The 25,568-nt window shown below is 41.7% G+C and overlaps 1 protein-coding gene across 1 annotated transcript in view; it reads left to right on the forward strand.

Moving 5' to 3' along the window:
* ADGB (androglobin) overlaps positions 1-25,568 on the forward strand; it is a 112,432-nt gene that overhangs the window by 30,932 nt on the left and 55,932 nt on the right. Inside the window, 5 exon segments of the mRNA XM_032217185.1 lie at positions 2,318-2,447; positions 14,824-14,869; positions 20,959-21,127; positions 21,659-21,722; positions 22,046-22,148. Coding sequence (XP_032073076.1) covers positions 2,318-2,447; positions 14,824-14,869; positions 20,959-21,127; positions 21,659-21,722; positions 22,046-22,148 — 512 coding nt within the window.

The following is a 25,568-nucleotide window of genomic DNA, read 5'->3' on the forward strand; positions in this document are numbered from 1 at the left end:
CTATATGTGGAACTTTTCCATTTCTGTTACATATTGATAATTTTTCATTTTTTAGCAATAGCAATAGACTTATCTACCACTCCATAGTACTTTAGTGCATTCTCTGGCAGTTTATAATGTCAGGATATTGTCCCCAACAATCTGGGTTCTCATTTTACTGACCTCAGAAGGATGGAAGGCTGAGTCAACTTTGAGCCATCAGGACTGAACTCCAAGCTGTGGATAAAGTTAGCCTGAAATATGTCTGGGTTCCAAGTAATCCGTCGCAAGCAAGAATCTGAGGCAGGTGGATTCCTCAAAGAATAGCTTTATTTGGAAAGATCAAATTGGCACATATCTGGTTTTCACCTAATTAAAAGTAAAAGTTTTTCCTCCAAGCCTAAACAGTCAGTCACATGGCCCAATCAATGCAGCATCCGCTAGTCTGGTGACATCACACCTCCTTCCCCCAGCCAGGTGTGAGAACATCCTTGGTTCTCATGAGAAAGAATTTTATTTTGACTACACAACCCAGTTATTTTCAGAGAGGGCTTATTTTTGGGAGAGGGCTTATTTTAGCGCATGTGCTCAAAAGCCTGATTGGGCTTATTATCCAGAGAGGCCTTATTTTGGCGAAAACAGGGTAGAATTGGCATAAATATTGAAATGGTGGATAGCTTCTGCCTTTTAGAATCAACTGTCAATGGTAAAGAAACCATCTGTGAAGAAATATGCTACATACTAGCACTTAGTAGGATAGCAATGAAGTCCTTGGAACAGATAGCCAGATGCTGTGATATGTATGTATGTATGTATGTATGTATGTATGTATGTATGTATGTATGTATGTATGTATAGCATTTAGATTATATACCACTTTATAATGCTTTACAGCAGTCTAAGCTGTTTACAGAGTCAGCATCTTGCTCCCAACAAAGATCAAGTACAGGCAATCCTTGATTTACAACAAGGATTGATTTACAACAGTTCATTTAGTGACTATTCATAGTTACAACAGCACAGAAAAATGACTTGTGACTTTTTCACACTTATGAACATTGCAGCATTCCCATGGTCATGTGGTCAAAATTCACATGCTTGGCAACTGACTCATATTTATGATGTCCTGGGATCTGGTGATCACCTTTTGCAACCTTCTAACAAACAAAGTCATCAGATTCATTTAACAACCATTTTATTTACTTAACAACTGCAGTGCTTCACTTAACAATTGTGGCAAGAAAAGGCATAAAATGGAGCAAAATTCAATTAACAACTGTCTCACTTGTTTTGAGGTCAATTGTGGTCATGTCGAGTACTACCTCTACTAATCAGGCAGTTGTTTTCCCTGTGTTAACAGGATTCAAAGAATATTGATACTTTTAAATGTTGGCACTGAAAACTTTTGAGAATGCCATGGGAAGCCAAGAAAACAAATGGATCATAAAACAAATCAATCCAGAGTTCTCATTTGATATACAAATGATCAAGTTCAAATTATAGTATTATGCAAATATCTAGCTGTCAAGAGAAGGCTCTAATGCTGGGAAATCTGATCACCAAGATGGACTCAGTTAAGCTCTAAAATACCCGAAGGGCCAGGTTCAGGACATACCACCCTAAAAAGGTCAATCTATGTGATTGCTGAGAGTTGACAAATAATCAATTTTCAATAAGACATCTTCAAAGGAAAGAAATATACCATGATATACAGTATATCAAATCTTCCCCTGGATTGACATTACGTTAAGAGTTTGAGAGATATTTTTGAAGCACAATAGAACATTATTTCTGCAGTTAATTGTATGGTGTTTTAATATTTGAAGGACTTTTAATATTATGTGCTACACTCTTCAGTTATACTTTATGTACAATGGTCCAGATAATATATAAATAGAAAAATCATTTCAAACCATCCTTGTTTATAGACCTGGAATCAAAGTCATTTGATTGATTGTGGGATATTGGTCTTGCCAGATGTATAGCAATTCCTATTAACTGGTTGGTTTAACGTGAGGAACTAAGGGAATTGGGGGGGGGGGAATTAACAAGTATAGAGTTGCTGCAACAGAAGAAAATTTGGGTATATGCGTGAAGACTAAAATTTGATATCAATTTCCAGGGGAAAATGGATGCATACATAAATATTTATTTATTACATTTATATTCCAAGGCAACCATTTAATAGAGAAATCAACATTTCAAGATATCTGGAAATGGTGAGAGTGATATTTTAGTCCATGTATCAAAATTAGGGAGATAAAAATGTTCAAAACAAGAAGATGAGGATTTAGCTTGCTTTTATTTTTAAGACAAATGTTTATTTGTATCTCTTTAGCCACTTTCCACCATCCACTTTTAAAAAGGGAAATCTTCCAGCATCCAGCCTTCCTTGTGTCACTGAAAGTGATGAAAGTGCATTTGACAGTTCTGGAGATACGAATATCAGTTTAGAAGAACACTCTCAGGTTAAGATGTTACTATTTTTATTTATTTATTTATTTATTTATCCATCCATCCAATTTCTGTAATTGCTCAACTCAACCAAGTGACTCTGGGTGGCTTACAATTCTAAAATTCTAAAACAATAAAAACATCCCCCCCAAAAAATAACTATAAAGAGCAATTGTGGCGATTATTCAACTAATAGTAAAACCAACTAGCAGAGCCCTTAATAGATTCAGAGCCCCAGACCTGGACACATTGCCAAGTTTTTAAAGCTTTGCAAAAAGCCAACAGGATTCTAATCATTGTAATCTCCAAAGGGAGAATGTTCCATAGGGCAGGGGCTAAAACCCTGTCTTCTAGTTCCCAACAGTTGACACTCTGGGTGATGGAACCTGCAGCATGCCCAATCTGTTGGATCAAGTTGGATGAGTAGAAACTCTTGGAAAAAGACTGTTCCTCAGGTAACTTGGTCTCAAGCCATGAATTGCATCTTGAATTGCACTCAGAAACAGACTGACAGCCATTGCAGCTCACGGAGTAGTGATGTTTCATGTGCCATGCCAGTACCATTTATTACCCATGCAGCCACGTTTTTCACCAATTGAAAATTCCAAATACTCTTCAAGATCAGCTCCATGCAGAACACTATGTATACTATATTTATATTTATATATTTATATACATAGATATTTTTATTTTATATATCTCTATACATTTATATTTAATTAAATCTAATTCAAGCCAATATTCAGATGAGATGCCAACATTGTCAGCCTCCATACAGTGGAAGGACTTGCTTAAGATAGTTGACCCCAATGCCTCATTGATCCAGATCAATTCTTATGAGTCATTGAGGATTTTCCCTACAATCTGGAATTAATTCTTCTGAATATGTAGTCAGAGGACTACTTTAGAACAGAGAGGTGACCAGGGATTGGTTTTTAAACCCTTGTTTGCTTTTTGGTTTATGAAGGATTTCCAAGGAACAAAACAATCACAGAGATATAGAGAAATGGAAGAGAAAGACCTAAAGTAAATTTCACAAAACATAAAAAGAGCTCAGACTTGAGTCTACACCATGGCAATATGGGCAGCAAACCATTCAATTTTCTATTCTTATTGCAACTGTGCTTCAATGGCCCTATCCCCTCTTACAAGGAATGAGGGCAAGAAGACTCTTATTTCACTAACATTAGGCTACATTTGTCTAACATTTTACTAGTACAGTTGGTTTCTTGGGGTTCTTAGAAATTATCTGAGAATAATTTTAGTTTGTTAGCTCTGAGAAAGTGGATATAAAATTATATTGTATTATTAGCCCCTTGTAAACTGCATCCTTACCCCAGCTGACTCCTTCAGGAATCTGGCTGGGCATGATCAGCTGGATCTGAGAGAGAGTCAATGTTTCACAAAGGGAAGGAGTAATGTTGGTTGTCTTGAAAATAACATCTTAAGTAACAATCAAAGACATTTCTTCCTCTTGAATAGATTTTTTGTGGTTCCAGCTATTTTGGACCAGTTTCACGAAGTCTTAACTTTCCCTTTTTAGGAAATATTGTTGAGAAAGTGGTGAGATTACAGTTAGAAGAAATAGTTTCTCTGGCTCACTGTCAGTTTGTTTCAGACAAACTGGATAATTGTTGTAGTTGAAAACTTTAATTAAGACTTGATTGGGGACTGGTTCTTCCTGGTCTTTCCGGTCAGTAGCCTTTATTTCCATTAATTATCATATTTGTATGGGCTCCTTGAAATTTGATGGCATTGGGTTATGGTGTTTTCACTCCTTCTGGAATGGAAAATCTCATTCAGTAGCGGAGGAAAAGGAGAGATTAGTCTGGTGGCTGCTAACATATATCCTGCTATAGGGTTCAGCTGTCTCTCATGTTTTTAAACATTTATGTGAAGCCTTTGTAAGAGGTAAATCTGCCAATTTGGTCTGAAGTCTCCTCAGTATGCATTTCCACTTGGAGCTAGTCTGGAGATCTTCTGGAAGTCAATCTGGTATTTGGAGGCTCTGAGAGACTAAATTAGAAGGAACAAGCCAAAGAATGATCACTGCAAAATGGAGTTACTGTTTTCTAAAAATACCTACCTCTCTCTCAGCTCTGGTTGGGACTATGGTATTTCCAGAAACATCTATTAATTAGTCTTTTCATAAGTAAAAAGCTGTAGTCCCGCATTTCTATGAATGTTAGGATAAGAGACACAAAAGACAATATTTTTTATTATAGTTTCATCCCTGTGTATTAATCTATCCCCAAAGATCCAAATGGCATTCTCCCTGATGGTATTTACAGAAATCAAACTGTTTTATAAAACTTTTAATCTATAATTTTACTGTAAAGCTGTTGCCAGTTCACAGACACTTGGATAGATAGATTATGGATTTTATTTTATACACTGCTTTATTGTGTACCATTGGGAATATATATTAATATTATAAATATCATAAGCATTAAAAGATTTACATTCCCTGTAAAAGTAATGTATCCTTAAATAAAGAGGTTGTTACCAACTAATACAAAGTCAACAGGAAAGCTAAAACTCTGTTTTCCAAAAGCTGAATTTAGGTGAGGCCATTAAGAAGGCAACTTGTCTTATTATATCATTTGAAACACAGTAAAGAGCATCTGTCAGAACCTCTCCATTAAATAATCAGGAAAGAAGACCACGAGACTCCATGAGTAGAAATCAAGTGTACTTTTACTAATTATAAATGATTAAAGGCATAGCGAAGCGAAGTCTGATTATTTAGGCGCGAAAGCGATTGATATATAGAATAACCCATTCCCCACCCCTTGGCATCACAGTTACAGTCCAATCATAATTCTCCCAAGTGTCAGGTGTGAGATAACTTCAAAAGGCATCACGAAGATGGAATGTCGGTGCCGTTAGTCCTGGCGGGAATCTCCTACGCATGCGTAGTCCGACAGGCAGCTGAGCTCCAGAACCTTCCTCCAGCACAATGAGTAACCCCTCCCAAATACCATGCCCTCCCTCCCCGTTTCATGGCAGCCGAAAGCAACAGCAAAGCAGAGGCTGACAGCATCTTTATCTGATTTTTGAATATAGAATTAAAGCCTTTTAATACTTTAGGGCAGGAGTGTCAAACTCAGGTCGTCATGGCGGCATCATATCACATATTGGGACTTTTTTGTGGTGTAGGCATAGCCAGTCTGTTTGACACCCCTACGTTGAAAAAATCATCAGAATGCCCATGAGAATGCCTATTCTAGACCAAATTTTTAGTCTTTAAAGATTCTTCAAAGGTTGCTGCAAATAAAATACATTGTAGTAATGTTGTCTAGATGCAACTGGACATTTTTGAAACTAAGGCATGTTTCATTATGGCTGGATATAATTTATAGGAGAACAGAAACCATTACACCCTTGTTTGTTATAGATTTCCAACCTGTTCTGGTTGTGTAAAACAATAGTTATCACTTCAAGTTTCTGATTAGAGCACCCAGGTGGCACAAGACTGTACTTTGAACTTTAAACTTGGAAAGAGGCTTTGAACCTCTTTCCAATGGCATTTGTCTTAGCACTCAGAATACTACAGTAGTCTCAAAGCAGTGATTTGTATAGTTTTATTATTTATATCAGTGTTTCCCAAAGTGTGGTACGTGTACCCCCAGGGGTACGGGAAGTACGGGGGTACGCGTTGCACCGGAGTTTGGTGCGGATCACGTGGGAATATCCACTGCACTGTGCTTAGCTGCCCCCACAGAACAAGGAAAGAAATAGGCGGGCATCGCAGTTTTTACATGGGAACTGGGGCCATCGTACATCGTATCGCAACTCATTATGGCGGGAACTTCTGCGCATCCTTCGCGCAGCTCGGGTTAGGCCATTTTTAAAATGCGGGAACATTAACAGTTGACGTTGAACCGCGGAGCTGTTTAAACGCCGGAGAATTGCAGTGTTATCTAATGGTTAGACAGTCTTGTGAGGCGTCAAAAATAAATATATTTTGATTTTTATTAAAGCATATGTTTTTTATGAGGGGTACTCAGCATTACGAAAATTATAGAAGTGGTACACATATGTCAAAAGTTTGGGAAACACTGATTTATATTATGCCTTCAGGTATAAAGCTGAATCTAGACCATACAGTATTTATGTATAATTTATGTATAAACACATTGTTCAGATTAAGCTTCATCTTATTAGCGAATATGCAGCCTCTTACTTATACCAGTTATTGGTTTAAAACATTAACAGCTTCTCTAGTTTGAAATCTAGATTTGATTTCTTTTTCAGAGGCAGATTCTGAACTTAATTACAACCATTAAAATGGAGAGCTTAATACAAAATCAGTTACATGTGTTTGCAATCTTGCAGGATATCTGACAGCTTTGATATTTGTTAAAAAAGAGTTTGGAGAGGATTTTCCTTACTACTCTTCTTTTTATATATTGATTTAAATGACTTATTGATAGCTTGAAAAAGGAAAAAAGTCATTCTCCTCAATTAGCCAAATGGCCCTCCTTTTTATGCAGACAGTGCTGCTTGCTGTCACAAACTGGATTGTGACTTCCAGTGAGGGCACCATGAGCTAAATATCCCTGAAGGAGCAGGGTCGGCATTTATGGCAGAGATTGGCAGCCAGATGCTCAGTTGTGGCTCACAAAATCTCTCTGAAAAAAGAAGACATGTACTCTGGAACCTCATTTCTTAATCACATTTGGAATTTTTTTTAACTGCTTTTAAACTATTAACCTTTGGAAAGCAAGCTTTTATCACATTCTTTGGGTGAATCCCTTTCTCCTTAGCAAAAGCATTTTTAGGTACACGTTCAAGAATCCAGAAAAACATTTTTTTAGAATAAACAGCAAACAGGGCAATTAAGAGTATTGATTTTGAAAAGTTAAAATCAGGCTAAAGGTCCAGATGGATTTGAAAGAAGGCTTTGAAATTAATTTAAGAATCCTTCATTTTTCATTTCATTTAATGAATTTATAGGCCGCCCAATCCCAAAGGACTCCGGGCAGCTTACAACAATACATTTTAAAAATAGAAAAGTTAAAAACACAGAAACATAGATTAAAAAAAGTCACAACATACACCCAGTCTAATCGAGGCTGGACCTCAGTCATGAGGTCAACAGCCCAGGGCCTGCTGGAATAGCCAGGTCTTAATAGCCTTTCGGAAGGCCATGAGAGTGGGAAGGGTCCGGATCTCTGGGGGCAGTTTATTCCAGAGGGTCAGAGCGGCTACAGAGAAGGCCCTCCCCGGGGTGGTTGCCAGGCGACATTGTCTGGCTGACGGCACCTGGAGAAGGCCCACCCTGTGCGATTTTATCGGTCATTGGGAGGTATGTGGCAGAAGACGGTCTTGCAGATATCCGGGTCCTAGGCTATGTAGGGCTTTAAAGGTGATGACCAGTACCTTGAATTGCGCTCAGAGACCAATAGGAAGCCAGTGCAGCTCGCGGAGGATAGGTGTGATGTGGGTGTACCTTAGTACACCCAATATTGCTCGCGCGGCTGCATTCTGGACTAATTGTAGTCTCCGAACACTTTTCAGGGGCAGCCCCATGTAGAGCGCGTTACAGTAGTCAAGCCTTGAGGTGACAAGGGCGTGAGTGACCGTGTGAAGTGCCTCCTGATCCAGATAGGGCCGCAACTGGTGCACCAGGCGAACCTGGGCGAAGGTCCCCCTAGCCGACAGGTGATGTTCTAGCGTCAGCTGTGGGTCCAGGAGGACTCCCAAGTTGCGGACCCTCTCTGAGGGGAGCAGATTTTCACCCCCCAGGCATATGGATGGACTAACCAAACTGTCCTTGGGAGGCAACATCCATAGCCACTCGGTCTTGTCAGGATTGAGTGCGGGTTTGTTCACCTCCATCCAGACCCTGACAGCTTCCAGGCACTGGCACATCACTTCCACCGCTACACTGAGTTGGCACAGGGCGGAGAGATACAACTGGGTATCATCCGCATATTGATGGTATTTGATCCCGTGCCGACGAATGATCTCACCCAGTGGCTTCATGTAGATGTTAAATAAGAGGGGGGACAAGACCGAGCCCTGTGGCACCCCATATTTAAGGGGCCTAGGGTCGACCTTTGTCCCCCAACCAACACCGACCACGACCTCTCAGAGAGGTAAGAGGAGAACCACCATAAAACGGTGCCTCCCATTCCCACCTCTTCCAGCCGTCGCAGAAGGATACCATGGTCGATGGTATCGAAGGCCGCTGAGAGGTCAAGGAGCACAAGGATAGAGGTGTGTCCTCCATCCCTGGCCCGCCAGAGATCATCAATCAGTGCGACCAAAGCACTTTCGGTGGAGTATCCAGGCCTAAATCCAGACTGAAAGGGATCCAGATAATCTGCTTCATCCAAGGTCCGTCGGAGTTGTAGGGCCACCACCTTCTCAACAACCTTCCCTAAAAAAGGGAGGTTGGAGACCGGACGATAGTTGTTGAGAATAGCTGGGTCCAGAGAAGGCTTCTTAAGGAGGGGTCTTACCACCACTTCCTTCAAGGATTGTGGGAAAGATCCCTCCTGCAAAGACGAGTTAGTAATCCTCTGGAGCCAGCCTCATGTTACCTCCCTGCTGGTCGAGACCAGCCAGGAGGGGCACGGATCCAGCAAACAGGTGGAGGCACTCATCGCTCCCATGGCCTTGTCCACTTCCTCAGGGGTGACAAGCTGGAACTCGTTCCAGGAAATCTGAGCAAGACCTTCCCTTGGTACCTCCGCTGGTACTGTCCAACTGGAATCTAGGTCTGTCCGAATCTGAGTGATTTTGTCCAACAGAAACTGAACAAACTCCTCAGCCCGTCCCTGTAAGGGTTCCCCCGCATCCTCCCCTTTTAGGAGGGAGCGGGTTATCCTAAACAGGGCAGCTGGGTGAGATTCTGCGGACGCAATAAGAGCGGAAAAATGTGCACATTTTGCCACCCGTATCGCCACTAAATAAGTCCTAATAAAGGCTCTTAATAGTTTTCTGTCGCATTCGGAGTTGCTAGCCCTCCAACGTCGCTCTAGGCGTCTCTTTTGGCGCTTCATCTCCCGGAGTTCCTCGGTGAACCAAGGTGCCCTCCTGGATCCACTGCTGCGGAGAGGCCGCAAAGGTGCAATCCGATCCAGAGCCCCAGTCACCGTTGCATTCCAGCTGGCGACCAAGGCATCTGTCGGAGTGTGGGCAAGAGAGTCAGGTATCTCCCCAAGCTCCATCTGAAATCTCCGTGGGTCCATCAGGCACCTGGGGCGGAACCATTTAATCGGCTCCACCTCCCTGCAGAGGAGGAGTAGCTTCCGAAAGTCAAGCCTCAGCAGGAAGTGATCTGAGCATGACAAGGGCAAGGTCTCTATCCCCCTTAGTTCAAGATCATGTCTCCACTGCCCCAAGAGAAACACAAGGTCGAGTGTGTGTCCCGCTCTATGAGTCAGACCCTGAATTACCTGGGTTGTCATGGAAGCCATTGTCCATGGTTGTCATGGAAGCCATGAACTCCTGCGCTCCATCAGAGCGTTCACCCAGTGATGGCAGGTTGAAGTCCCCCAGTACTATTAGTCTGGGGAACTCGACTGCCAACCCGGCTACTGACTCAAGGAGCGCAGGCAGGGCTATTGAGACGCAGCTGGGAGGTAGGTACGTCAAAAACAAGCCCACTTGAATCCCTAGATCCAACTTCAAGAGCAGAGACTCACACCCCACAGTCTCTGGAGCATGGATCCTGCGAGGAACTAATGATCCTCAGATAATAACTGCCACTCCCCCACCCCTTTCTCTGGTGTCGATGGAGCACCTGAAACCCTTCTGGGCACATTTCCGAGAGGGGGACTCCTCCCTCATGTCCCAGCCAGGTTTCAGTAATACATGCCAGGTCCGCCCCCTCATCAAGTATTAAGTCCCAGACGAGGGGAGTTTTATGGATCACAGACCTGGCATTTAGCAGCAGCAACCTGAGGCCAGGGCCCTGGCTTCTCTTGTCACCAGGTCCTGGAGTTGAGCTTAGAGGGCCGGAACAAGGGATCGCTGTAACGTAACGAGCCCTCCTTCCCCGGTAATGGCTAGCCCTGTAGCTCCCGTCATACCTGCCCTTCCCAACCATGACCGGAATGCTCCGACCCGTCCCCGTCCCCATAGACCCCCCCCTCTCCCATGGCCCCCGTTTTTCTTGGCAGGCCACATCTATCAATCATTCTAGGGCCAGAGGTAGGCCTGGGCCCCCTGCCACTTCTGCTTATGCACTCAGTGGAGGGGGCACCAGGCTGTGTTCCTGGTCCTCTCATGTGTACTACACAACCATTCTCTCATTCATACCCCACTGTAATCGTTTAAAACATACAAAGTTACAATAACATGGTAGTATAAAATTAATTAATTTAAATTAAAAGTGGGTTCATTCATCGCCATTCACACCATACATACTCCACCCCAGTAAAAATTGCGCAGTTCTCAAATTCCGCCCAAGCGGATTCGTGCAGTTCGGAGCCGGAACTGGTGTTGGTATAGGAGGGGGAATTCCCAGTCTTTCTCCTCCCTCATGGGTCCGGAAAAATATAAAGTGCAAAGAGGGAGGGTAGGAGGCCCCGAGTCTGAGAATGGCCAAAGCGGTTTCGGGGGGGGAAGTAGACACCAGTTAAAGAGGGTGGTTAAAGTCACGGCCACGTCCCCCCGCTTCTCGTCGTTTCCTTTCGGCATATGCGCACGATACAACAGGCTACAGAGCTGCCAGCACCCATAGGAAATTGCTATTCTTTGACTTCCTTAAGGAAAAATATGATAGGATGGGACTATAAGAGTTGGACATTCGAGCAGCGGCCCCCAAACTTTTGAGCACTTGGAACCAGTTCTGTGGAGAGAGGTTTTCTGTGGACCAGAGGGGATGTGGTTTCATGTGCTGCCAGCTTCCCATGGGTACCTAGAAGAAACTAAAGGTTATAGTTGAAGGAGAAATATATTTAAAATCAGTTATTTAATTCAGAATGGAGCAAAATATTTTTAGCATTGGATGTTTTCAAGGATATGTATGAACAGTGGGCTCAGATGTTAATTTCAGGAATGTCTCATAATACATAGATGGTATATAAATGATGTTACAGAAGATGAAGCAGTTCTACCAGACTGACATTGATTTGAATGTGGATTTAGATTTAGAAATGGCAAACTACAACAATAATATGGGGGAAATAATGTACTTGGTATAGAAATGAAACCAATTGATGTGTTAATTAAAAGATTATTAATGTACTACTTATTAATTAAATTAAGTAAATTAATAATTAAATTGAAATAACAAACTACAAGAGTAATTTAGATAACTTTCCTGTACTGGATTTATAAAACTGATCTGTAAAAAAGAAATCTGTTAAAGTTTTGAAGGGTTTTCTGAAAAGGGAGAAATAAAAAAAAAGAAAAGAAATCTAGCTCCTAGATATCATTAAAGTGATTAAAAAACAAGGTTGTTAAAAGCACAGGGCAGGAATATAAATTTGGTTTATTTGATCAAGGTTAAAATAGATAAGTAGTCCTGTCTGGTATAGTTTCATGAATTTTGTTGACCAAGAATGAATCATGAGGTTGTAAGATTTTTTTTATAGCTAAGGGATGAGATATGGGGAGATAAGAGCATTTTTTTGTATTATAAGACAAGATGATAAGTTACTAAAATTGTTTATGCTTGTTATAATGAAGAGGCAGTTATGTCTTTATATGCTTCCTTTTTTCTTTCTTTTGTAGTTCTATTCTCTTGCATTTTCTTTTCTGCATTTTCTAATTTTTTACTCATGTTTTTAGTTTGTATTAGTGTTTTATCTTTTAACTGTAATCTCTAATAAAACTATTATAAAAATCATGCTGGATTGTGATAAGACCAGTACAAAACACAAAATACAACAATAAGAAAGGATTAAGAAAATCCCAAATTTAGACTATAAATCAGTGTGCAGTTCAAAACCAGTATTAAGATGGAATTTGTTGACAGAATCATTACTAGTTATTTTTTTTGTCATTTTATTGAGTTTGTATGCTGCCCTATTCCCGAGAGACTAGTTGTTGGTATCAAATAAAGTGACTAAGTTCTCTGATGGTAGACAAGAAAGAATGTCAATGTAGCCCTAAGTCCTGATGCTCTCATTTAACAGTATCACAAATAAAGTGGAAAATGTTGATGACAAGATGAAACCAATTATATTGAAGAAGGTTGTGAATTATAATCATTTCTTGTTTTCTATATATTCAGTTCCTAAAATGTTGCTAATTTGGAATTTCAAATTACAAATAATGGTATAATATAAGGATGCTAAGGGAAGTCTACTTAGCTTTTAACTTGACAAGCATATAAAAATATGTTGAGGTTTGATAGTGATCTGGTTTTATTTGTAAATCCATATCAAGCTGTTTTTACTAGATTATATTAAATCAGTCAAGTTATATAAATAATTACATATAATAAAAAGAGTATTTAGAATGTTTTCGGACTAGCTTCATCATAATGAGAATCTTCTCTAATTAATGAGTTGATTCTCATACTGATAATGAGACTAGGTGTTGTTCTGTAAACAATATTAAGGGTAGCTCACTGGAATTTTTGTGTGATCAGCTTAACCCCTTTCTTAATAAATTGTATTTAGAAAAAATCATAAATATTTTTTTCTTGAATGTTAGCGTTCTGGCATCAACAAAAGAGAGGACCAAAAATAATTGGATTGGAAGATACCTCAAACATCCAGGTCCTGGTTGTCCCAGGACAACCATTCCAGTCCAGCTTCAGGCCTGGCTACAGCACAGAAACCGCTTTGGTCGCATTGACCGATGACCTCTGGAGAGCCAGGGACGGAGGCTTCGCCTCCATCCTGGTTCTCCTTGACCTCTCAGCGGCTTTCGATACTATCGACCATGGTATCCTTCTGTGACGACTGCGGGAGGTGGGGATGGGAGGCACTGTTTTGCAGTGGTTCTCCTCTTACCTCTCGGACAGGTCGCAGTCGGTGTTAGTTGGAGGGCAGAGATCGACCCCTAGGCCCCTAACATATGGGGTGCCGCAGGGTTCGGTCTTGTCCCCCCTACTTTTCAACATCTACATGAAACCGCTGGGCGAGATCATTCGGCGGCACGGGATAAAATACCACCAGTATGCGGACGATACTCAGTTGTATCTGTCCGCCCCGTGCCAACTCAATGAAGCAGTGGACGTGATGAACCAGGGACTTGAAGCTGTTAGGGACTGGATGAGGGCTAACAAACTCGTGCTCAACCCAGATAAGACCGAGTGGCTGTTGTGTTTCCCTCCCACCAATTCGACAAGTATTCCACCTCTCAGGCTGGGGGGTCAAACATTATACCCCTCAGACAGGGTCCGCAACTTGGGGGTCCTCCTGGACCCACAGCTGACTTTAGAACACCATCTGTCGGCTGTGACCAGGGGGGCATTTGCCCAGGTTCGCCTGGTGCACCAGTTGCGCCCCTACCTGAACCGGGAGGCTCTCACAACAGTCACTCATGCCCTTGTGACCTTTAGGCTGGAGTACTGCAATGTGCTCTACATGGGGCTGCCCTTGAAGAGTATTCGGCGACTTCAGCTAGTCCAGAATGCGGCCGCGCGAGCGATTGTGGGTGCACCTCGCTTCACCCACATAACACCTATCCTCCGCGAGCTGCACTGGCTACCTGTCGATCTTCGGGTGCGCTTCAAGGTGCTACTTGTCACCCATAAAGCCCTACATGGTAGTGGATCTGGGTACTTGAGAGACCGCCTACTGCCAATTACCTCCACGCGACCTATTAGATCTCATCGATTAGGCCTCCTCCGAGTTCCATCTGCCGGTCAATGCCGACTGGCAACTACGCGGAGGAGAGCCTTCTCGGTGGCAGCTCCGACCCTATGGAACGAACTCCCCGTGGAGATTCGTACCCTCACCACCCTCCAGACCTTCCGCACAGCCCTCAGAATCTGGCTATCCCGTCAGGCCTGGGGCTAAGACTGTAACCCGCCCGAATGGTATGAATGTTGTGTTTTTAATTATGTATTGTCTTATATGTTAAAAGTTTGTCTCCCCCTCCCCCTTGGGTTGTGAGCCGCCCTGAGTCCCCCCAGGGAAAAGGGCGGCATATAAATAAACTTCTACAAACTTCTACAAATGTGCTTTTGCAAAAAGTAACTGGGGATTTTTTGTTTGTTTGTTTTTTTCCTTGAAAACATTTTACTTCACATCCTGGAAGAAACTTCTTGGATGGGAAGTGAAGCATTTTCAAGGAAAAAAAACAAGAAAGTCCAATTGCTTTTTGAAAAAGCACATTTGAGACATTGAATTGGAATTACTCAAAGTAAATATGTGTAATGCACAGGATTACACCATGTAACTTCTTAAATAATGTTACATGATTATTTGTATTGCTATCATAAAGTTGCTTAAAATGTGTGTTTTTACTCTACAGGAATCTGGTGTAGTTCCATCACACACTGTTGAAGGATCCACTAAAGGTAAACATTTTGTTGTAATACAGTCTCTTAGTTTAAAAATGAAAATTTTATTTACCTTATTCTCAAGTCTAGATAGTTAATTAAAAATGGGAGAAACAGAAATTATTGCAACAATTGCACAGAAAAGCAGTATAAAAATAGACTAAATGCTGCTGATGAAAAAGGATCCTTTTGATCAAACTCATTGTCATCCATTTATCAGCAAATTGGAAACTTTGAAGCAAATTTAGGCATGAGAAGAGAAGACGTAACATATGCTCTATTGTATGATTGTTTGGTGCTTTTGAAATTAACTCAATACTTATGCATTCCCTTCTGCTTTTTTGTTCCATTTCCTGTGCAATATTTAAAAATGCAAGGCAGACTTTAACAGCTTGGATGCATTAAATATTAATTATTATTAACAACTATTAAAATTTAGCTGTTCCAGTATATCTTGGGGGTGGATATGGTGTGAGCCTGTCCCTTCCCACAATGAGAGTATCTTTTATAAGAGTTCTATGGTTTCCTTGTACATGAAATGGATGTTGTTGTAAATTGATCTCTTGTTTAATTTCAGTTTTGATTGTTTTGAGAGTGTGGCCTGGAGCCCCTCCACTGAGTGCAGAAGCAGAAGTGGATGGGGGCCCGGAGCCGCCTCTCATCCCAGAGTGTATGGTACGAATGGCCTGCTGGGGAGAACGGGGGCCGCGGGAGGGGAGGAAGGGGGGACAGGGATGGGCTGGAGCATCCCGGTCATGTTTGGGAGAGGCAGGTACGACGGGAGTTACAGGGCTACCCATCACCGGGGAAGCAGGGTTCGCTATGTCACAGCGATCCCTCCTTCCGGCCCTGATAGCTCAACTCAAGGACCGGGTGGCGAGAGATGTCAGGGCCCTGGTCTCAGGTTGCTGTTGCTAAATGCCAGGTCTGTAATTCATAAAGCTCCCCTCGACCGGGACTTAATATTAGATGAGGGGGCAGACCTGGCATGTATTACTGAAACCTGGCTGGGCCACGAGGGAGGAGTCCCCCTCTCAGAAATGTGCCCAGAAGGGTTTCAGGTGCTCCACCAACCGCGACACCAGAGAAAAGGGTGGGGGAGTAGCAGCCATCATCCGAGAGTCGTTAGTACCTTGTGGGATCCCTGCTCCGGAGACTGTCAAGTGTGAGTCCCTTCTGGTGAAGTTGGACCTAGGGGGTCAAGTGGGCTTGTTTCTAACGTACCTGCCTCCCAGCCGCATTACAACAGCCCTGCCTGCGCTCCTTGAGTCAGTAGCTGGACTGGCAGTTGAGTTCCCCAGGCTGATAGTACTGGGGGATTTCAACCTGCCATCTCTCGGCGAACGCTCGGATGGAGCGCAGGAGTTCATGGCTTCCATGACAACCATGGACTTGACCCAGGTAATTCAGGGTCCGACTCATACAGCGGGTCACATGCTCGACCTCGTGTTTCTCTCGGGACAGTGGAGACGTGATCTGGAACTGAAGGGCATTGAGATCTCGCCCTTGTCATGGTCAGATCAGTTCCTACTGAGGCTTATTTTCAGAAACTACTCCCTCACTGCAGGGAGGAGGAACCGATTAGGTGGTTCCGCCCCAGGCGCCTGATGGACCCTTTGGGATTTCAGACGGTGCTTGGAGAGATACCCGACTCCCTTGCCCACAATCCGGCAGAGTCCTTGGTCGCTGCTTGGAATACAGCAGCGGCTGAGGCTCTGTACCGGATCGCGCCTTTGTGGCCTCTCCGCGGCAGTGGATCCAGGAGGGCCCCTTGGTTTACCGAGGAACTCCGGGAGATGAAGCGCCAAAAGAGACGCCTAGAGCGACATTGGAGTGCTAGTAACTCCGAATCTGACTGAACACAACTAAGAGCCTTCATAGGATATTTAGTGGTGATACGGGCGGCAAAATGTGCTCATTTTTCCGCTCTTATTGCGTCCGCAGAATCTCGCCCGGCCGCCCTGTTTAGGATAACCCGCTCCCTCCTGAAAGGGAGGGGTATGGGAGAACCCTTACAGGGAAGAGCTGAGGAATTTGTTCAGTTTCTGTCGGACAAAGTCGCTTGGATTTGGACAGACCTAGACGCCACTTGGACAGTGCCAGCCGAGTGCCAGCCGAGATGCCGATGCCTTGATCGGATTTCTTGGAGCGAGTTCAAGCTTGTCGCTCCTGAGGAAGTGGACAAGGCCATGGGAGTGGTGAGTGCCTCCACCTGCTTACTGGACCCGTGTCCCTCCTGGCTGGTCTCGACCAGCAGGGAGGTGACATGAGGCTGGCTCCAGAGGATTGTTAATACCTCTCTTCAGGAGGGATCTTTCCCGCACCCTCTGAAGGATGCGGTGGTAAGACCCCCTCCTTAAGAAGCCTTCCCTGGGCCCAGCTATCCTTAATAACTATCGTCCAGTCTCCAACCTCCCTTTTGTAGGGAAAGTTGTTGAGAAGGTGGTGGCCTTTTAACTCTGACGGACCTTGGATGAAGCTGATTATCTGGATTCCTTTCAGTCGGGTTTCAGGCCTGGTTACTGCACTGAAATTGCTTTGGTCGTGCTGACCGATGATCTCTGGCAGGCCAGGGATAGAGGATATTCCTCTATCCTGGTGCTTCTTGACCTCTCAGCGGCCTTCGATACCATCGACCATGGTATCCTTCTGCGACGGTTACGGGAGGTGGGAGTGGGAGGCACCGTTTTACAGTGGTTCTCCTCCTACCTCTCGGACAGGTCGCAATCGGTGTTGGTTGGAGGGCAGAGGCTGACCCCTAGGCCCCTCAAATATGGGGTGCCACAGGGCTCGGTCTTGTCCCCCCTCCTATTTAATATCTACATGAAGCCACTGGGTGAGATCATACGCCGGCACGGGATTAAATATCATCAATATGCGGATGATACCCAACTGTATCTGTCCGCCCTGTGCTAACTCAGCTAAGCGGTGGAAGTGATGTCCCAGTGCCTGGAGGCTGTCAGGGTCTGGATGGGAGCGAACAAGCTTGCACTCAATCCAGCCAAGACCGAGTGGCTATTGATGTTGCCTCCCAAGGATAGTCCAGACATTCCATCCCTTAGCCTGGGGGGTGAAATCTTACACCCCTCAGAGAGGGTCCGCAACTTGGGTGTCCTCCTGGATTCATAGCTGACATTAGAACACCATCTGTCGGATGTGACCAGGGGGGCTTTTGCCCAGGTTCGCCTGGTGCACCAGTTGCGGCCCTATTAAGGCAGGAGGGGGTGCACAGGTAAGCCCACCAGATGGCTGGACAGGTTAGTTGGTCATAATAGGCTGAAAACTATAAATTCATATTAGCTTAACATTTCACTCTAGTCCACTTTGACTTCTAACTTCCTCCTAAGTCTTGCAAATATGGGAACATGTCGCAAGCTTCTGCACAAGGATGGCACACGGAAGTAATGTGGGTGTAGAATAACTCAAAATAGCCAAATGACAGAATAATGTTGGCATTATCTCAGAACTTTTTCTGTCTTGTTTTTATGATTATCAGGATTCACTTCTGTATTGTAACTTTTGACTTTTCCATTGTATTTTTCCAAAATGTATTTCCCTGTCCTAAGCAGGGGGCTTGGACATTCAAAATGTATATGCCTATTGTAACGCCTACTGATTTACGAAGTTTGATTAAAAGGTATAAAATCACTGCCCAGGGTGTAGCCCAGGCAGTTCAGTTTTGGTGTGCAACACTCTGAACTCTTGACGCGTCAATAAAGCTGTTTCTCTTGCACCTTCGTGGTCTCGAGTCCTGGTCTTTTGTAAGTACATTGCTAAACCAAACCTCAATCTGCTGCTACACTATCTGGACCGGGAGGCACTTCGAATGGTCACTCATGCCCTTGTCACCTCAAGGCTCAATTACTGTAATGTGCTCTACATGGGGCTGCCCCTGAAAAGTGTTCGGAGACTACAGTTGGTCCAGAATGCAGCTGCACGAGCGATATCGGGTGTACCTAGATACACCCATGTTACACCCATCCTCCGCGAGCTGCACTGGCTTCCTATTGGTCTCCAAACACACTTCAAGGTGCTAGTCATTACTTTTAAAGCCCTACATGGCTTAGGACCTGGATATCTGAGAGACCGCCTCCTGCCACATACCTCCCAAAGACCAATAAGATCTCACAGGTTGGGCCTTCTCCGGGTGCCGTCGACCAGACAATGCCGGCTGGCGGCCTCCTGGGGGAGAGCCTTCTCTGTAGCTGCTCCGGTCCTGTGGAACGATCTACCCGTAGAGATCCAGACCCTTCCCACTCTCTCGGCCTTCCGAAAAGCCACGAAAACCTGGCTGTTCCGGCAGGCCTGGGGCTGTTGATCAAGGTCCAGCCCCACATAAATTGAATGTTTGGTGTGTTTTTTTAAATTGTATCTCTTCTTTATTTTAACTTTAACTTTTATTTTTGTTTCTGTAAGCCGCCCAGAGTCCTACGGGATTGGGCGGCATATAAATTTATTAAATTGCCAATTGCCAATATGTTAGACCTATAAGCCATTCAGATCAGAGTGGTCAGCCAAATAAAGTGGAGTCGAATTCACAAACAAAAGAAAATAAGTATGTGAAATCGCAGAAATTCCATAAGTACCAAACCATTTCATCTGATCTCTAGAATTCTATGCTACATAAAAATTGCAATGAATAAAGTACCATATTATGTGAGAGAAAGGATGTTAGATAAACCACATGGACTACCAAATTTCAAATATATTGATACAATGATATTTATATAATAGTTTCTTTTTTTTTAACAGTTAATTTATACATTTTCACTTTACATACATAAGTGCTTGGTGAACAGCATATTGTCTGGATCATTTTGCTTATATAATAATACTTTTCACATTCCTAATTTCTACCTCTGTTTTCCAACCATTTGTAAAACAAGTCCCATGTTTGAAAATACTCTGTATCTTCTTTTTCTTTTGTCTTTAATGTCTATCTGTTCATTTCTGCATAATCTATAAAAAAATTAATTGCATCTTCTTCTGTAGGGGTTTTCTCATTTTTCCAATATTGTGCAAATATAATTCTTGTGCTGTCAATACATGTAATATTAAATATATATTCCCTTTATCATACTTTTCTGGTACTATGCCTAATAAAAATATTTCTGGTTTATAATCTATGTGCTGCGTTAACACTTTTTCTAACCATGTATGTATTTTTGTCCAATATTTATTTGCTTTTGTACATGTCCATCTTGTGATAATGCGTGCCTGGTGCCTGATTACATTTCCAACATCTGGCAGACATGTTTTTAAACATCTTTGCTAATCTTGCCGGTGGTGACTACCACCTATAAAACATTTTATATAGATTTTCTTTATAAGTATTGCGATTGTCAACTTACAGGTTTTTCCCCCAAAGTTTTTGCCATTTGTCTAGTTCTATAGTGTATCCAAAACAATTTGCCCATTTATATTTATATAATAGCTTCTTAATATTCTGTTAATTAGATGCCTTAGAACAGTGCTTCCCTGGGTATACTATTCAAAATTGAGTAAAGCCCATTACCCAATCACAGCAAGAATATTTAAATTAGGACTTTCTGTTACACAGTAAAAAAGACTTTATAATAAAGAAAAATATTTGGGAAAGTTTTATTGAATATAGACAAAAAAGATGGACATGCTATCAATAAATTACAGTGTTGGATATTAATATTACAAACATTCAGTTATCTGACTTTTTAAAAAATTAAATACAACATTGGAAATGAAATGAAAAAAATTAAGGAAGTGTATATATACCTAGGTATTTGTTTTAGAATAAAGGTTTTGGTCTTAAACTAAATTGCTTCAGATTAAAATTTCCATTATATTACCAGACAAAGACATTGAGACAGATGTGATTACCTCAATAACATTTTTTATCAGCTTGCACCACTTGAGTTTTGAATTTGTACCCTGAATTGGATTATAGCTCAATTCAACAGATATACTGAAATGTTGTCTTAACTTTATTAAGATAGTAAAAGCATCAAGAGTTCAAGAGTTGCCATATATATATTATTTTGTAGTTCATCAACAAACGATCATCTTTTCTTTTTCAGAATCATAGGCTTAATCTGAGGAAAAAATTCTACATTTTTGTTTCTTATTCATAGGTGAATCTGCAGAAAAAGTAAGTAGTGAAGTAGCTCAGATACCAGAATCAGCAGATGCTGCTTTCAACAACCAAACAGTAAATAAATCTCTTGAAGAAATTGAACTTGAAAAGAACATTAATTCCAAGGAAATATGGATGGACTATGAAGATTTCTGCATTTGCTTTCAGTAAGAAGCAGTGAGGGTTTTTTGAGTTGTAACCCTATATTTCTGAAAACATGTGTTCTTGTATTGAAAACATTGTTTTGAATATAGCAAATAAATTGTATTTAGACCCAAACAAGAAGGCAAGGAGTTGCCAAGGTTACGTGCACAATCATTGGAGTCCTTTTTGAAAGGGACATCATGAGAACTATACAGAAATTATTCTTTGTGTCAAGATCTCCCATTTCTATGGTTCTGTATTCTCCAGAATTTTACCAATTGATTTTAATTGAAAACCAGAACTACAGAATTCACTGCTGCATAAGACTATTTGTACACGCTTAAATATAAAGGCTATAAATAATTTCTGTCAATCAATACTAATATTTTTCAGTTTGGGCTCTACAAAATACTGGGAATTAATTTTTACTATTACTATTATTCTATCTCCTTTAATTAAAAAGTTAAGAATATTGTTTAATTTAGTAAAAATCGACATCACTTGAGGGATTTTTATATAACCTATGCTAAAATAATCATATTCATTTTTCTTAGGAATTTATATGTTTTCCACAAACCAAGTACCTATGCCTATAACTATCAAAAGTCAGATTTTAGGGTAAGTTTATCGACAATATAATTTATATCTCAATATATTTCAGTTTGTATTGATAAAACATTAATCAAATAAAGTTTATTATATATTTTATGTATAATATATATAAAACCCTTCATACAAAACAGTGTAAACTTTTTGTCAGTTGTTTAGAACAGCACTAATAATTATGAGAAAACAACATTCATGACTCTAATAAAACGGGTTGATGCTTTCGGTTCTGTATCCAGTACCAAACTTTGAAATATAATAGAAATTCTATCAATTGTTAGTTGCTACAACATTTGATGATAGAATGTAAACAGAAAGATCTTTTCTCCTTTCAGATGGTAGATGATCGAGTCTTGTATTATATGTGTGTGGACAGCTTGAAGCCTACTGATATTCTAGTTAGCTTTTCTGCATTAGTACATTGGGGAGAAACTGGAGGTAAGATTAATACAAAGCACAAGAGTAATATTAATATTGTTCTTTCGGATTTTTTCTAAGAGATATTCGGGGAAAAGGAAAAGAAATTAAGAGGGAAAAGTATAATAATTTTTTAGGAAAACAAAGAAAAAAACCATAAAGAAGCACCTTCTGATAGTCTTCATAGCAGTTATAAGTACAAATATATTTACCTCTCTCTCTCCCCCCCTCTATTGTTCCATAATATTACTCTTCTTTATATCTATCTTTCAAAGCCATGTCACAAATTCTTTTTTTTCATTTTTACACAAAATGTCCATAATAGGCTTCCAGTCACCAACAAATGTAGATAATGTCTTTTCTCTAATCAAAAAAGATAATTTATCCATTTCAGCAAAATCTTCACCAACCATTCCTACATAGTGAGTAGTGTTGAATCTTTCCATCTTTGTGCACATAATAATCTTGCTGCTGTGATCTTATATTGGAATAATCTTCCCTGGCTTTTTTTCTAACTGCTTGTCAATTAATCCTCAAAAGAAAAGTTCTGGCTTCAGTGATCAGATTTGTTGTAAGTTTGGTCTGATACCATCACATCTAAATTTACTTTGAAAACTAGATACTTGTGCCCAATATCTAGAGGAGTGCCTTCCAATCCAGAAGGCTCATCATTTGGTAGACAAACATGTCTAACTATTTCAGCCTTGCCCATACAACAACACAGAAATGTCTTCCTATTGCCTTCTTAAAGTTCCTTCACCTAAATGAAATTTCACTTACATCTGCAGAGCAAGAAAAATAAATTCCAACAGTTTTTCATTATGTCCTTTGTCTACTTTATCCTTCAAACCAGACTTTCAGAATGTCTATCCTGGCTCAGAGGAGTCTAGTTTTACCATAACATTCTGTACACACTGTCCCTCTTATTCAATTCAAAATAATTGTTGATTCTTGTTCATTTTTATTCATAGGCAAGTATAAGAATCCATTTTTTGTCAAGGTTCTGTCGAGATTCAAGAAGAGCCCATTGTTTTTGTACAGACATGAATTTTTAAAAATGTTTTGCAATATCTAATGAATTAAGCTGTTTATGCCTATTCCAGAATTCCAGGCATATATTTAAAGCCATTGATTTTGCTGTCTAGATGAAGCAGAGAGCATTTCAAAAAGAATCACACTGGCTTTCAGTTTCCTTTGGAGAAATTTAAAGTTGGCACACAAGAATTCATGACTATATTCCCCTATGTCACAATATGCAGAGTAATCATTAAATATGTATCAGTATGCAGACTATCTAAGTAGTGTGTGAATATAGGCAGCTTGTGCACCAGGCAGGCAAATTACCATGCAATCTATCAACATTTCAGAAAGTGAAATGATTAATTCATTTAGTTCTTACTGCAAGAAAATTCTTATTCATCATACTAGAAATTATCACATCATTTTTCTTTTATTTGGTGTACTATCCACCTCCACCCTAAAATATCATCTTCTGTGAATAAAAAGGAACTGTCATCTTGGCAATGGGAAGTTGGTTATAGCACGGAAACTGCTTTGGTCGCGCTGATCGATGATCTCTGGCGAGCCAGGGATAGGGGTCACTCCTCTATCCTTGTGCTTCTTGACCTCTCAGCGGCCTTCGATACCATCGACCATGGTATCCTTCTGCGACGGTTGCGGGAGGTGGGAGTGGGAGGCACCGTTCTTCGGTGGTTCTCCTCCTACCTCTCGGACAGGTCGCAGTCGGTGTTGGTCGGAGGGCAGAGGTCGACCCCTAGGCCCCTCAATTATGGGGTGCCGCAGGGTTTGGTCCTGTCCCCCCTCCTATTTAATATCTACATGAAGTCACTGGGTGAGATCATACGCCGGCACGGGATTAAATATCATCAATATGTGGACGATACACAGCTTTATCTGTCCGCCCCGTGCCAACTCAGTGAAGCGGTAGAAGTGATGTGCCAGTGCCTGGAGGCTGTTAGGGTCTGGATGGGAACGAACAAGCTTGCGCTCAATCCCGACAAGACCGAGTGGCTATTGATGCTCCCTCCCAAAGATGGTCCAGCTATTCCATCTCTCAGCCTGGGGGGTGAAATTATATGCCCCTCAGAGAGGGTTTGCAATTTGGGAGTCCTCCTGGATCCACAGCTGACTCTAGAACATCATCTGTCAGCTGTGACCAGGGGGGCCTTTGCCCAGGTTCCCCTGGTGCACCAATTGCGACCCTATCTGGACCGGGAGGCCCTTCGGATAGTCACTCACGCCCTCGTCACCTCAAGACTGGACTACTGTAACGCGCTCTACATGGGGCTGCCCTTGAAGAGTGTTCGAAGACTTCAGCTTGTCCAGAATGCAGCCGTGCAAGCGATTGTGGGTGCAGCTCGGTACACTGATGTTACACTCCGCGAGCTGCACTGGCTGCCCATTGGTCTCCGGACACGCTTCAAGGTGCTAGTCGTTACTTTTAAAGCCCTACATGGTATCGGACCTGGTTACTTGAGAGACCGCCTCCTGCCAGTCACCTCCCAAAGACCTATTAGATCCCACAGACTAGGCCTCCTCCAAATTCCATCTGCCTGCCAATGTCGGCTGGCAACTCCCCGGGGGAGGGCCTTCTCTGTGGCTGCTCCGGCCCTCTGGAACGATCTCCCCATTGAGATCCGGACCCTTACCACCCTTCCGGCCTTCCGCAAAGCAACTAAGACCTGGCTGTTCCGGGAGGCCTGGGGCTGTTGAATTTTCCAGCCCCAACCGAGGTTACAACTGTTGCTATATTTTAAATTGTTTGTCTTTTTATTTTTATTTTGTACCCCCCTCCCCTCCAGATTGTTAGCCGCCCTGAGTCTCTCGGGAATAGGGCAGCATACAAATTAAATAAAACCTAAACCTAAACCTGTTACATTGCTCAAGATTTCATCTGCAAACTTTTCTATCTGAAAAATTGGATTTTCAGATAGATTTTCTGTGTTAGCAAACTTTGCTCTACGGAACTTTGCTGCATTGAAATACAACCAGTGGCATTGTGTACATCTGCAAATTCTATCCGATGGTTGTATGTTTCCTTCTGCAAACTGCAAATAATGTTTAGCTATGTTTTGCTTCTTTTCTCCATAATAGCTTGAATACATTTTACTGCTTTCTAATTCCTGTTTCAAATTAACTGACTTTCCTAAACCATGAATGGTTTCACAATTGTATATCCAGTTTCTATATTTCTTTGGTACATGTTTAGTTTGTCTTATTTTGTACCACATTTAAACCTACTTAGAAAAATTAAAAATTAAGATTACATAATACCCATCTAGCAAAATAACTGGGTTATAAATCAGATGTAAGTAGAAGCCGAAACAAATGCACCCAACAAAATACACTTTAATAAAATAGACAAATTCAAGAAATGGTTGTCTATCATCATCAGGATATTTAGGATTGTTAGAAATTTCA

This window comes from Thamnophis elegans, chromosome 4 (assembly GCF_009769535.1).
Source record: "Thamnophis elegans isolate rThaEle1 chromosome 4, rThaEle1.pri, whole genome shotgun sequence".
NCBI classification, from domain to species: domain Eukaryota; kingdom Metazoa; phylum Chordata; class Lepidosauria; order Squamata; family Colubridae; genus Thamnophis; species Thamnophis elegans.